This window comes from Hyposmocoma kahamanoa, unplaced genomic scaffold, assembly GCF_003589595.1.
Source record: "Hyposmocoma kahamanoa isolate Upper Pololo Valley unplaced genomic scaffold, ASM358959v1 102, whole genome shotgun sequence".
Classification (NCBI taxonomy): Eukaryota; Metazoa; Arthropoda; class Insecta; order Lepidoptera; family Cosmopterigidae; genus Hyposmocoma; species Hyposmocoma kahamanoa.
In genome coordinates, this window is record NW_020653337.1 from 13863695 (window position 1) to 13877145 (window position 13451).

The 13451-nt window shown below is 36.3% G+C and overlaps 1 protein-coding gene across 8 annotated transcripts in view; it reads left to right on the plus strand.

Moving 5' to 3' along the window:
• Positions 1-13451, plus strand: part of LOC113237168 (tensin) — a 136230-nt gene that overhangs the window by 95244 nt on the left and 27535 nt on the right. For 7 of the 8 annotated variants that reach the window (XM_026473493.1, XM_026473484.1, XM_026473502.1 and 4 more), the window contains 7 exons: positions 1807-1863; positions 4599-4760; positions 7506-7681; positions 8830-8979; positions 10797-10960; positions 11487-11699; positions 12242-12421. In XM_026473493.1, the coding sequence (XP_026329278.1) occupies positions 1807-1863; positions 4599-4760; positions 7506-7681; positions 8830-8979; positions 10797-10960; positions 11487-11699; positions 12242-12421 (1102 nt within the window). The remainder of the gene's footprint in view (positions 1-1806; positions 1864-4598; positions 4761-7505; positions 7682-8829; positions 8980-10796; positions 10961-11486; positions 11700-12241; positions 12422-13451) is intronic. The other variant, XM_026473512.1, reaches the window with a different exon arrangement.

Consider the following 13451-nt stretch of genomic DNA (forward strand, 5'->3'; position numbering starts at 1 on the left):
CTATATAGTATTTAGAGTTAGGTATATATATTTGCGTGTGATGCACTTACTGGCCTGCGATCGCTCACCATATGGTACTGGCAGAAAATCAGCACTGTTTGCCTTCTCTTGGTCTACAGTATTTATGCTGAGTCAGGGCCATTTCAGCACAAACTGTAGTCATAAGTATTTTAAAATTTTATCAGTTGTTATAGTATTTGTTTGTTTTCTCACAGTATTTGTTTTGTCTCGCAATATATATTTTGTAAAATGTGTATAAAATTAATAATGAATGTTCTATGTGCTTTTATGTTATACTCTGTGAAGTGATTGTAAATGTTTTGTTTCTATTTGTATTTGTGCTGAATAAACGTGTTATCTATCTATCTATCTATCTATCTATCTACTTATGTTATTATCTCTGGATACTACTATTTCGTATTAGATACTTTTATACTTTATTGTATTTATACATTGTATATATACCTACGAGATATAAACTTGAAACACAATTGTTCTTGACTACAGGTTAGATTGGAGTAGGTTTACGGTACATAGACTTTTCAAATATGTAATAATAAAAATTATATTAAATTTAATAATGAATTATGTTATTAAATATAATAAAATTTATTTAACATTTAAATTTAAAAAAATGCTTACATATGTGTCGAAGAAAAGCTCAAAAAGGGAAAAGGAAAAGCTTCGGCAATGTACTAGTTTTTAGGCTTCACCAGGCTCACTGGAGACACTGTAGCATGTAGAAACGGGTATCTTTTCGATTAAATATTATACAAATAAGAGATATTCCGCTTATAAACTTCAAATGGCATACATACCGTCCGCTGATTATGTTGCACTTAGCAGTATAGAGTATTTGATTGCGTACAAAGAATAGAACATAAGAAGTAGTTACAGTATGTATTTCAAACTAAAATGTAGACCGGTCTGTAAAACCTGTGGTATTTATTTAATTAGTCTCTAAATAAACTGAAATGTATCTACAAAAACGCTGCTTTACTTTACTTACGAAATGCATTTTATCCGAAATATACATACAGTAGACAACGTAACTAATTTTAGTCGCTGTTGATGGTATAACCAGCACATACAAACATTTTGTGTCGGATGCGTGCTTTAATTATTTCCGTAACACATGTTGACGTAACATTTTCATTGTGTCGATTAATTTGTTCCTACAACATTAATACGTAGAAGACTCCTTCACTTCGATAACTTCATAATAATTGTAAGCGTACGTGTGAATGTAACCCATCTCTACTTCAGCTTTAAATTGGTAACAATATCGGACACCTCTAGTATATATTGGGAAACGAGGCAATTTCGTATCCTTATAAAAAACTAATACATACATATATAATATGTATATCAAATACGCAACCGGCAAGAAGTTATTTCAAATGGAGAATGATATGAGAAATAGACTTACACAGAGAGAAACAGACATTTATTAAATATAAAGCACCAATATCAGGAAAATAATAATTATAAGAATTATATTACTCCAAAGAAATTACACTTTTTCTTGCATTTTGTATACCTATCGTTGAAGCTTCGACCAAGCCTTCCAGCGAGACTGTAAAATTTAATTCATTCAGAACGTTATCTCGCTTATCTACTGTCAGCTCCGAAAGCTGACATTGAAAAAAAACGACGAGAATTAAATTACAACTCTTGATTTCATTTTAATGACACGTTGGACCTTGTGCGAACCTGAGAGAGTATTCGTTAAGCGTAACCAGCAAACTACTAGCTGTAGAGATTTATAGAGTGTGTTGTATAGCGTAATAATGTGATTTGTTACAGACGCGGGCGGTAAGCGCACCGGCCACTCCCGCCACCCCGGCCCTTGCAAGGGACCAAGTGAGTATTTCTCGCGTACATAATTAATATTTTACAACGTTATCTGGAGATACCGTATAATTAATAATGTCGCTTTATACACAAAGCAGACGACACCTTCCTCTAAGTTTATTAGCTCTTAGTATTAGCTAGCTCCTTATGAAAGAGTTCGTCCAGGGAAGTATGTCACATAATTCTGCCGCCAAGCAGTAATGTGAGTATTACTACGGTCCAGTTTTGAAGGGTAAGGGTGCGGGTGACATTACAAGCACATGAGACTTGTCAACTTATATCGCAAGGTGACAGGCGCAGTGGCATTGCCCCTCAGATCTTTACGATTTAAAACTCTGAGCGGCATTGCAACTATTGCGGACAGGCGTGTCCCTTATAATCACGCACACTTCTTCTTTCCGTTCAGACTCCTTCGTCCCGTCATTTAGTACCATAAAAAAATAGAACACGTTCATGCATAAAATGCATACTTAATCCAAGGACTTACTCTTTACTAATACGTACGTACGCACGTATTACTGCGAGTTAATCTCACATTTGTTACTAATTTCCGTGAATTGTAACAAAGTTGTGTTTTCAATACAATTGCCATAATATACAAAAATTCACGGAGTTTTATGTTCTATATTGATTACTATTCAATATAAACAGCTTCGTTATCATGTAAATGATACAAAAATCTAATAAGAGATGATATGGAAAACATTTATCAAATGTAATGGCTGTAACTGCATTCATAAGTGATTTATTTGCTAATTCCCTATCTGAGCGAGCTCCAATACGAGAATTACAATATTTGCCGGTGTCAGCAGACACTAAGACGTTCTAAGACCGTTCGTTATTTCTTCGAGATAATTACTCCGCGAGACAAGACAAACTACCTCCGAACATGTGCTCTACACACTTTACTAGCAATTATAAATACAAATGTGCTGTCATTATTGGCGGCGTAAAACAGAGACCAACCGTGATTTACAACAGACAGCGCTATTATCCCCAACAACATATTAACGACTAGCTAAATAAATGTCTTTATGCACACGTAGACTTCATTTAGGCTCCATAGATTATACTATCCTAATAGGATTAAATGCATTGAGGCGATCCCTGCGGCGACTTTACGGTTCTGTGTTTACTTGCGCCTACGCACAGGTCGTGTCACTTTCTTCAGAGTTATGTCGCGCCTACGACCTCGTGTGTTCGAATTTGACATGAATATAACTACTTAGTAAGGTAAATCAGAGCTTTTTACTATTTACCGTGTCGCCTTTCTAATTCTAATTTACACTTCCAACTTTCTTACTTAAAGTGGTTTAATGCTCTTAATACTCAATGGTTGTTTTTTGTACTTACGATCTAATTGTCTAGCGTACGTAATCGTCTTATCTTTGTTCAAACAGATAAAAAAGTAGGGAGAAACTTTTTTTTGAATCTACAAGGTGTAGAGACAGCTCGCAGGGGCCCGAAGCAGTCCAGAAATAACCAGTTGCTTTTATTTGTAAACTCTATTCAGCGTGTCCGCATGAATTACCGCGAACTCGTGAGGCAAGAACCATTCTGGCGCTGAAATTTATAGCTTAATTTATTTAAAACACCATGTTTATCGCCATCGTACAGCGTAAAACGAACAACGCGCCTAATGTTGAAGTCGTGAAATAATTGAAAACATTTACAATAAATAACAGTTAAGGTCTCTGCAGCCAGAGAGCACGTGGAAACCACTAAGTGCTGGAGGGGTCCCGAAATAACTGTTCCCGATTAACTGCGAACGTATAAAAATGTTGATTAAATTTTCCTGTTCCGAATTGCACAACCTTGAGCCTTTATTCACGACTAAATTTGTATTTTGGAAGTCTTTTGCCAGATCTAATGCCTTTTATTAGCTTAGACAATTCTGTTTGGCTTTTTTTTACTGAAGTGCTTTTTTGTAATGAAAAGTAATGCTAAATGTGTGGTTACTTTATCTATGAAAAATCGACACAGTTCGAATTTCGAACACATGCGGAATATAAAGGGAGTTCATATGGCGTTAGGTATATGCACATGGCGTATTTTACACGCGCCGACAACGCGCATTTCACGAACGCGCGATTACGTCGCATTAAACGCGCGTCATCACGATGCAAGCCAGAAGCTTATATTATATTCAACTGTAGACTACACGTAGTATTCCATGTAATACATGAAGCAACTGCTTCATTTAAAAAATTATCTGAAATTTACAAATAAAACTCTAATTAAAAATAGCTCTTATCAAAACGCGCGATACATACGCACGACTACAGCACGTCTGTGGCGCGTATACACGCAGATGACGCGCGTTTACGGCGTATAAATTACGCCGTGTGCTTAGGCTCTTAGCCTCATGCTAGGCTACTTTGTTCTCGTATCAGAGTAAAGAACGACATGGAGAGAAAAAAGAAAAAACGTAAGGAGAGAAGGTGAAACTTCATGAAACACTTTTCCAACTGTCGCATGTCGTCACTTAACTAACAATACCTATATTAGAGGTTTGAATGTATGAAATTTTAAGCAGGAAGTTATTTACATGACAGAATGTCCACTTAATGTAGTTATTATTAATAGTGTAATTTCTCTTGAATTCAAGTAAATAAATAATTTTCATATGTCTTGAAAAAATAGTAACAAATAAGCGGTATTATTAGCTAAACGACAATTTTCTGTGTGTATTTTCAAAAGACATGAGAAAACGATTTCACGAATATTATTCTGTTTAATTTCAGACGGCTTCTCGGTCGGCGAGTTACCCAGCGCCGGCGGGGACTCGACTAGACTTATGCTATGTGGCCGAACGAATGTTAGCATTGCACCTACCTGAACGCGATGCACACGCAGAAGCGCAAGCCGCTCACATGCTCAGCAATAAGCATGGTGAACATTTTATGGTAAGCTTTATTTAGCAGTAATTACTAGCACCTACGTGAATGCAATGTTACAAGTCGTAACAATTTTGCGAGTTAGCGAGTGGTAATTATTTCGGTCTTTCACGGTCATTTCGATCAGTGACGCAAATTATTCACGTGAAAATGTAAATTCAATGATAACGAAGTTACGCACACTTTGCGTATGCCTCCATCTGTTGCAATTTGAGGAACATAGACCCCATTTTTGGAGACATATGTAGATACCTATCCTACCCTATGTCTATGATGAATTCGCTGTAGACAGTCGTCGTCTTCAGGTACAAGTCTCTTAGATTTATTTCTAAAGCGGTTTCTAAAGTCCCTACAGAAAATTAGGATGGATTGATGGATCTTTTACAAAACTTTGTGTTTTTATTTTGATAATATACAGGTAAGGTAAAAAAGACAGTAAACGCTTAAATACTAGAAAGTAAAACTAGGATTTTTAAATTATATGAATAAAATTGGTTCCCCGCGGCAAGGTGCCCAAGATACTGGCAGCGTTCCCCCTTTGTGTTGCTATGCTAATGCGTTGGGCAAGGTAGCTGCCTTTTTTTTTTATTTATTATATTATATTATATTATATATTAATTAATTGTTGCCGGCTCTTGGGTTTCCCAGACAGTCTATCATATTATTTGTAATCTAAACACACGTATGTCTAATATAAGTATTTCAGATTTTCTTAAAGACTATTGGATCGTAAAAAGTCGTAATAGCCTAACCTACCTTGTACCTAGCTACCGCCTCGCAAGCAGGGTTAGAATCGGGGCGCGCACTTCTGATACCCGTATCTATGAACAAAACAAAAGGCGCACTTAAGAAAATTTTTCACTAAGATCGATGTGAGTGAAATTTTTGCTTAAGTGCGACTTGGTGTTGTTTGACATTTATGAAAATTTTTTCGCTTGCTCTTATCCAAGGTCAGTCTCAAGTTTTACTTTGAAGCCATTAGCCAATAACAATACTTGTTTTTTTTTTTCAAAAATTAAAAGCGGGAATTTTTGAAAATTGTTTCGTAGTTTGTGGCAGTTAACAAACAATTACCTTTGCCTTTTCTTCAGCGGAAAGAATAAAAAAATTCATCAAACTGTTTTGTCCTTATTTGTCCGAGAAGTATTTAAGTTTCAAAAATTAATATTGATTTTTTATGTTATATTTTAAAATATATAAATTAATTATTATGTATGAATAAAAAATAGGCACCTTGTCGTCGAGTTGCGGACACCAGCCCGTTACACCAAGTACCAAGTACCAAGTACCAAGTATTATGTATGAACTTGTACTAGTTGGAAAATGGTGCTTACAACTTACAACTATTTCTTAGGAAAATCTGGAACATGAAGATGAAAACCAATAAAGATTAGAGTTAGATACCTCTCTCTGTTTTATTGTATCGCTTGCTGTAGGGTTACGAATTATTTCTATATAAGTATTACAATCTGTTGAACTGTTTTTTGAAATAACTGAAGTATGAAACATCTTGGGTTCACACCTAGTAAATTCAGGAACAGAATAAGTAGATTCCATTGCACTTTACGGAATCTATTTGAAATGAGAAACTAAATCAAACAGACAAAGTTGGTTCCATTGCATTTTTCTGAACCTAAGTGAAATGAGAAACCAAAACAAGTCGATAGCAGTAAACAAAACTGGTGTATCTCTGATTGGAGATGTTCCTTTGTAGCTAGGTACATAATTGAGTTATTACAAACCTATAACTTTGATATTTATTTTTACGTTATTGATACAAGGATTTATAGAAGTATTTTGACATTGTGAACTATTTAGAAATAGTATCAAGAGGATTGGCCTCATGGTGCAATTTACCCCAGAGTGGTACTTGAATCTTTTATAATATTCATATCAAATAGTTCTTTATACTTTATATTACTTTTTTACTTAATGAGAAGAATAGGTACACATCAAATTTTAATTCCTGTATCGGCTGAAAAACTGTTTGTAATTCAGTGTCCAAGATATTCCCAGGATCCCTCAGATATCTTTTACGTGCTCTTACACGACGGTAATCATCTTCGTTCTCCAGATAATTAGCCATGAAGGCCTGAAAGTCGTAAAATATGTTATTAATATAAAATGTCTTAATACAAATTTATAAACCAAAACAAAAACGTAGGTAAATACGTAAAATAAAAAAAAAATGTCAGAGCAACTCAAGAGAAATGCAAATAACCAGTGATAAAAACGTTAAAATATTTCTAAGTCAGACTTAACACAGCTAAAGACTGGTTTCATACAAGTGCCACTTAACTCGATCTTAAGATCGAGCTAAGATTAAGCTGACACATAAAAATCGTTCATAAATACGAATAATTGACTTAAGTCGCACTTCGCACAGTCGGACTTGTCTTTGTTTAAGTTTAATTTGAAATTTACAATGAGTTTTTCGGTGAAGGAAAACATCGTGATGAAACCTGCACGTCACAGTAAGTTCCTCTCGGAAAATGTCTGAATCCCCAACTCCGGCCCGGTATGTGTGTGTGGGACGAATATGGACGAATTGATGATGATATTGGATCGATTTTCATTATTGTCTCTCTAATGTCAATAACGACGTAACGCACCTTATACTTGTGATTTTTTTTGGGAATGTGGGAATTATAACGCCAAGTTTTCAATTGCAACCCTAAAATAGACATTTTTGGTAAAGCTTCAATTTATAGTAAGTTAGGTTATCATCATTCTCATGTACGGACTAACCTGCAGGTATTCGAAGTCAGCAGTGGCGACGGGCGTACGGCGCGCGCAGTATTCAGGCGAGCTCGCTCGCTTGGTTGGGCGGGAGATCTGGCGCCGCCACTCGAGAAGCTCTGTGCGGCCTGCAAGCACATTGAGAGCTGGCTCGCAGCACATCCTAAGAATGTCGCTATTCTTCTAGCGTGGTGAGTAATTAAATCCAGTTTGATGAGACATTTATGCTGAAACGATAGCATCAGTAGTTATTCGTCTTAAATACACTAACGGACACATAATTTGAACCACTTTGCATTTTTATTTTTAAATAAAAATTTTTGTTAAAGTTATTTTTTAATGGAAATGACGTTTAGTATGCCAGTTTCAAAATTGCATATAATAATTTGTGGTCAATCAATGATTTTTTTGAATTGTTTGTATCTTCAATAAAAAATGTGGAAGATACAAACTTTTCTTATTTAAGTAAGCAATTTAGCACTTTTTGTACCTCGTTTGTCGTAATTAAGCTAGTTTTTGTGTAACATGGTAAGATACCAGTCCTTCGTCATCATATTTTTTTCTTCAATTTGTCTAAATTCTTTCGCTGCGGATAAACAATGGTAAGGAAGGATTTTGCGAACGATGTTTCGAGTTAATACGTATTCTTTCTGTGTGTTGATCAATAAATAGTTAAAAAAGAAATTGCAGGGTAACTCGCATTATATGTCCGGGAGTGTATTAAAGTTTTTTTTTTCATTTATTTGTAGCATTGGCTATAGAGCCATCAGTTTAAACAAGCAACAAACAATTAAGAAAGTCAAAACGTAATAATACTTAAATTAAAAATTCATTTGTGAAAAAACTGTACCTAACTACAAGAACCTGCCATTTTTTCGGTATATCTATGTATATACACGCCTAGAAAAAATTATAACGTTATAGGGTAGAGATCTAACCATGTAGCATAGCCATTGTAAATAAATACAAAAATAAGCCAGATAATTATAATGGTACTTGGTTTTAACTGTATTGTTTGGGATTTACTGTATTGTTGAGTACAACAACAACAAATTTTTCGTATCGGTATCGAACTCACGATTCTTAAAGCATTTATTAACTAATGAGACATCGAAATTTAGCACCCTTTCCATGCAACTGCTGATTTTTAAATGTGTTTTTATGTAAAACATACAACGGAAGGTCTAGAACTTTTAATTATATTTACTCATTTAAAAATTTGCAGTTTACTCATAAATTGTTTGTTGGTTTATTTGCCTCAAGTAATTTGATAGATAAGTAGATACATAAGTTTTACGAAATTCTTCTATATTAAAATTTAACTTCGTTTTTTTATCAGGGGCAACCGCGAGCGTCTAGGCGTCCTTGTGGCGGCGTACATGCACTACTCTGCCATCTGTGGTGCACCAGAGAATGCTCTAGATCGATACGCAATGCGAAGGTACCTCGATGACCGCGTGCCCGTCTTTCACTTGCCCTCTAATAAAAGGTATGTTTTTGTATACTTCTCTACGTCGTAAAATAACAAATGACTTATTATTTTATTTGGACCGTAAACGTTTTGTGATAATTTTTTATTTATTTATTAAAGGACTCGGGGGTAATTTTCAGGTTAGTTTTATCTACCTAATTTTGGTGGCATTTTTATTATTTAAGTATTCGAGTACATTATCAAAATTATATTTTACGATACTACACTCATTATTAAGTCTTCATGATAATATTCCGGAATATTTAAATAATAAAAACTACCACTGAAATTTGGTAGAGAAAACTAATCTGAAATTTACTTCTCATATTTATATCATTCAATATCATGATGTTTTTACTACCATGATATATAGGGCGCACTATAAGTTTCCGGAACTGGCCACTTACATAAACAATATTTAAAAAGTAATTAGAACATTTAAAAATGGAACTCTTTGGCTGTAGAATACAGTTTGTTTCATCTGACTGTCACTTGTTTTTACATCGTGGCGTAATTTTAGAAATTGATTGCCTACATCAAATTTTCGTAGTATGATTTTCTACGACTTTAAGTGTAATATAACAGCTCAGCGGAACTTCGCTCAGCTTCAAACTGCTTTTGGCAATGAAGCACCATGCAAGACAACTATTTATAGCTCGTTTGCAGAATTCAAACGCGGTCGTGTGAATCTCAGTGACGAATTTCGTGATGGTCGCCACTGTCGGTCGCGTCCACTGCCGTGAACAACAAAAACATCGATGCTGTGCGCCGTATTATCAAAACAGATAGGCATGTGACACACCATGAGATTCGGGCATCTTTCGGCTTAGGCATGAGTCAAATACAATCAATACTACACAAACATTTGGGTGTGAAAATGCTGTGCTCCCGGAAGATCCCACACAATTTGATTGAGGCTCAAAAAAGGGATCGCGTTACTTGGTGCAATGCCATGCTTACCAGATTCAACGAAGGGGCGTCAAATTTGGTGTGGGACATAGTAACAGGTGACGAAACATGGATTTATAGTTACGATCCCAAGACAAAGCAGCAATCGAGCGTATGGGTCTTTCGAGATGAGTCGAAACCAACCAAAGTGGCGCGCATGCAAAGTGCCTCTAAGCGGATGATTGCTTCTTTTTTTAATAAAACTGGACATGTGGCTACTGTTGCTTTGGAGACGGTACACGTGTGGCGTGTACCATGTGTGTATATTCACGGTACAACGTGAATAGTGATTGGTACACGACCATTTGTTTGCCGGAAGTTATTGACTAACTCCGTAAAAATAACCGTATCGGCCGTATCATCTTGCACCATGATAATGCCAGTTCTCACACGGCCAGACAGAGAAATAAATTTTTGAAGGTGAACAACGTTGTCCTTATGAGCCATCCCGCGTACTGTCCCGACCTGCCTGGCACTTTGAGACTTTTATTTATTGCCAAAAATTAAGAACCAGTTACGCGGTCAACGATTTTCATCACATGAAGAAGCTGTCGAAGAATATGAAAAATAAGTTTCAGTGATTGTCACGGAGGAGTGGCATACTTAAATGTTTTCAAAATTGGTTCATTCGTCTCAAAAGTGCATTAACGCTGACGGAGAATATTTTGAAAAAGAATAAATCCATTTCTGACCATTTATAGTATTTTTTTCTTATTCATTCCGGAAACTTATAGTGTGCCCCACGTATTGATATATTTTTTCCACGAGTACGTGCTTGCTGCAGATCTTGGTTTTTGGGTTTAAACGTTCTGTTTTACTCAATCAACTAACTCTTGATTTGTAATTATTCATTAAAATTGACGATTTTTTACTTTTTTTATCAACAGATACATAGATACATTCGCCGGTCTTTTGGCGGGTCAGATCCGCGTGAATGCATCGCCTCTACATCTGACACACGTGAGCGTGGCGGGTTCGCTCGCCTCGCCAGCTGCGCCCACCATCGCTTTCCTGAAAATATACGAGAACTTCGTCTGCGTCTATACTTCCGGTAATTAATAATAATAATAACGCACACATTCAACATATAATAATAATGTATATCTGACCCGACCACACGAATGAGCAGTACGCGGGCATATTGCCTAAACGCTATAACTTGGGCGTTTTGAAGGTGAGAATGAGTACCCATTATTTGACCTCATCGTCACTTTCCACCAGATGAGATGGACACTTATTCTATTATAATAAAAAAATGTAGTGCACCGCTTATTCATGTGAGCCGCTTAGGTGTAAAAATTTCCTCAAGCCTATGTGAAGGACTATATCTACGCGAGGTAAACAAATGCCGTCTATTATGTTAATAAATGTTTATATTGCTTTACTTTGAGCAGAGGGAAGATCGTGTGGCCATTTACTCTACTAGTCGTGAATAGTATGTTTATGGAGAATTTATCTTGTATTTTTTACTTGAGAAAAATAAGCAAAAATAAGTATCCAAAGTATTATAAGTACTTGTATAAGACAAAACTGCAAGTAGGCATATTATTTTAATTATGAATTTCTATAATAAACAGGGTTATACATGGTAAGCGGTGGCGGCTGGACTGTCGGCGTCGGTCGACTAGCTCTTCGTGGCGATGTACTAGTCCGTGCGTACAGGCGACCGGCGCACGCGCAGTCTCACGCAGCGCAACGACACCTCGTCTTCGCTTGTCAGTTCCACACCTGTGCCGTCGCCGATCACACACTATCCTTCACTAAGCAGCAACTCGACCACGCTGTGCATGGTAATAGCTCTCACCTCTAACAGGCTACGATATAACTTACTCCTTATGAACTCTGAAGCACATTACACAGAAACTTTCAACCAGTCATTGGCTCATAATATGACGAGCGGTCGTATTTGGTCGTTTCCCTCTCTCGCCCCGCACTCAAAAGGAGGACGACGTTAGTGGTGATCGGACCATTGAACATATGGGACTTAGTTATAATACCATAAGCTTATTAGACGCTATGGTGGTAAAACTGTGTTCGTTTTATTACTTACATAGTAATTTTTAGATGTAGACAACAACACTGTAAGATCACTTTGCAAAAGAGTACTTTTTTTTAACATAACACTTGAATTGCTTGTATCACTTAACAAAATCTGGTTTAATATATAATATATACTACTTGTACTTTTAAAACACCAACTATTAAGTAGGAATGTGGATGAAATACTATAATAACCAAACCATAACACTTTTCGTGCAGATTTTTTTTAATACGCGAAATATAATTAGGAGTCTCGTTCTTCCGATCCACTCATTGTATATTACTGCTCCAGACCCATCATTCCCAACGGACGGAGCCGTAGAGCTGGTGTTTGCACGAGGCGAAGGTACGGGGGGCGCTGCGCCAGCGCCGACACCTGCGGCGCCTTTACGCGCTGCTCCCGATGCCTTGGCTAGAGCTGACTCCCTGGAACATTTGAGGCCACTCTCGACAATTACCGATGATGATCCCGGTAAGTTGTAAATGATAGGTGCAATTAAAAAAGTAACACTACTCTGTCGACGACAGAGCCTTCTTAAATAAGAAACCTCTCCTGTGATAGGTGTAAGTGAGGATGAATTGAGGCGTGGGAGAACTAATGTCTTAAAATAAAAGCCTTGTGAACTCCATTGACAATGTTTTAATTTTTTTAATGAAAATCGTATCGCTCCGCGCCGCGCTTCCTATATGCAAGTCCTTTCTTAATGGGGATCTTACACTATGCCCTCATTATATCATTATCAAAAGACGATCGGTAATCTTGTTCTACAAACTAATCAGGAAAGAAATATTTGGCTGGTAGCAAACCAAAATAGGTAATTGAAATTGTTGATTATAATCACTAATGTGGCCAGTTCAGTCTACAATTCTATCAAGTTCCTTTATAGCTAACTCGGCTTAGAATTCCTTTATGGTCACGGAAGAAAAAAACAACGGAAGGGCCTTAAGCCTCGATTACATTCAGAACCGCAGTCGCCAAAGGTCGCACTATCATAATGTTAAACACTGAAATCTTGATAATTCTTAGTCGTAGTTTCTAATTTAAAAAGATGTAACAGGACTTAAGTATATTAACCTAGCTTAAACTTTACCTTGTCATATCGTTGAAAGTTCAATACCTATTATTGCAAGTGACGACGTTTTGATTTTATATTGAAGTTTCATTCAATGTGCAGCTATCTAGCGGCAATAGCTGAAAGACGACGAACGATTAACGCCCAACTACGTTCTTCAAAAAAAAAGTCAACCATATTACAGCCCAATAAGGTTTACTTTCGTTTCTTTTAACGAAAAATCTATTTCGATAAACAGAAAATGGAAAAGTTATTTAAATAAATTAAGACAACGATGATACGAAACTCCACCACCACTTTACCATTATATTACTATCGATAATGTGGTGCCACTATCATTTTTCCTCTAAAGTAAAAAAATAAGGAATTTTCAACGGTATTCGAGGTTTTGCGCAAGATAATTTGACACGACCACAACATATAAGCGAA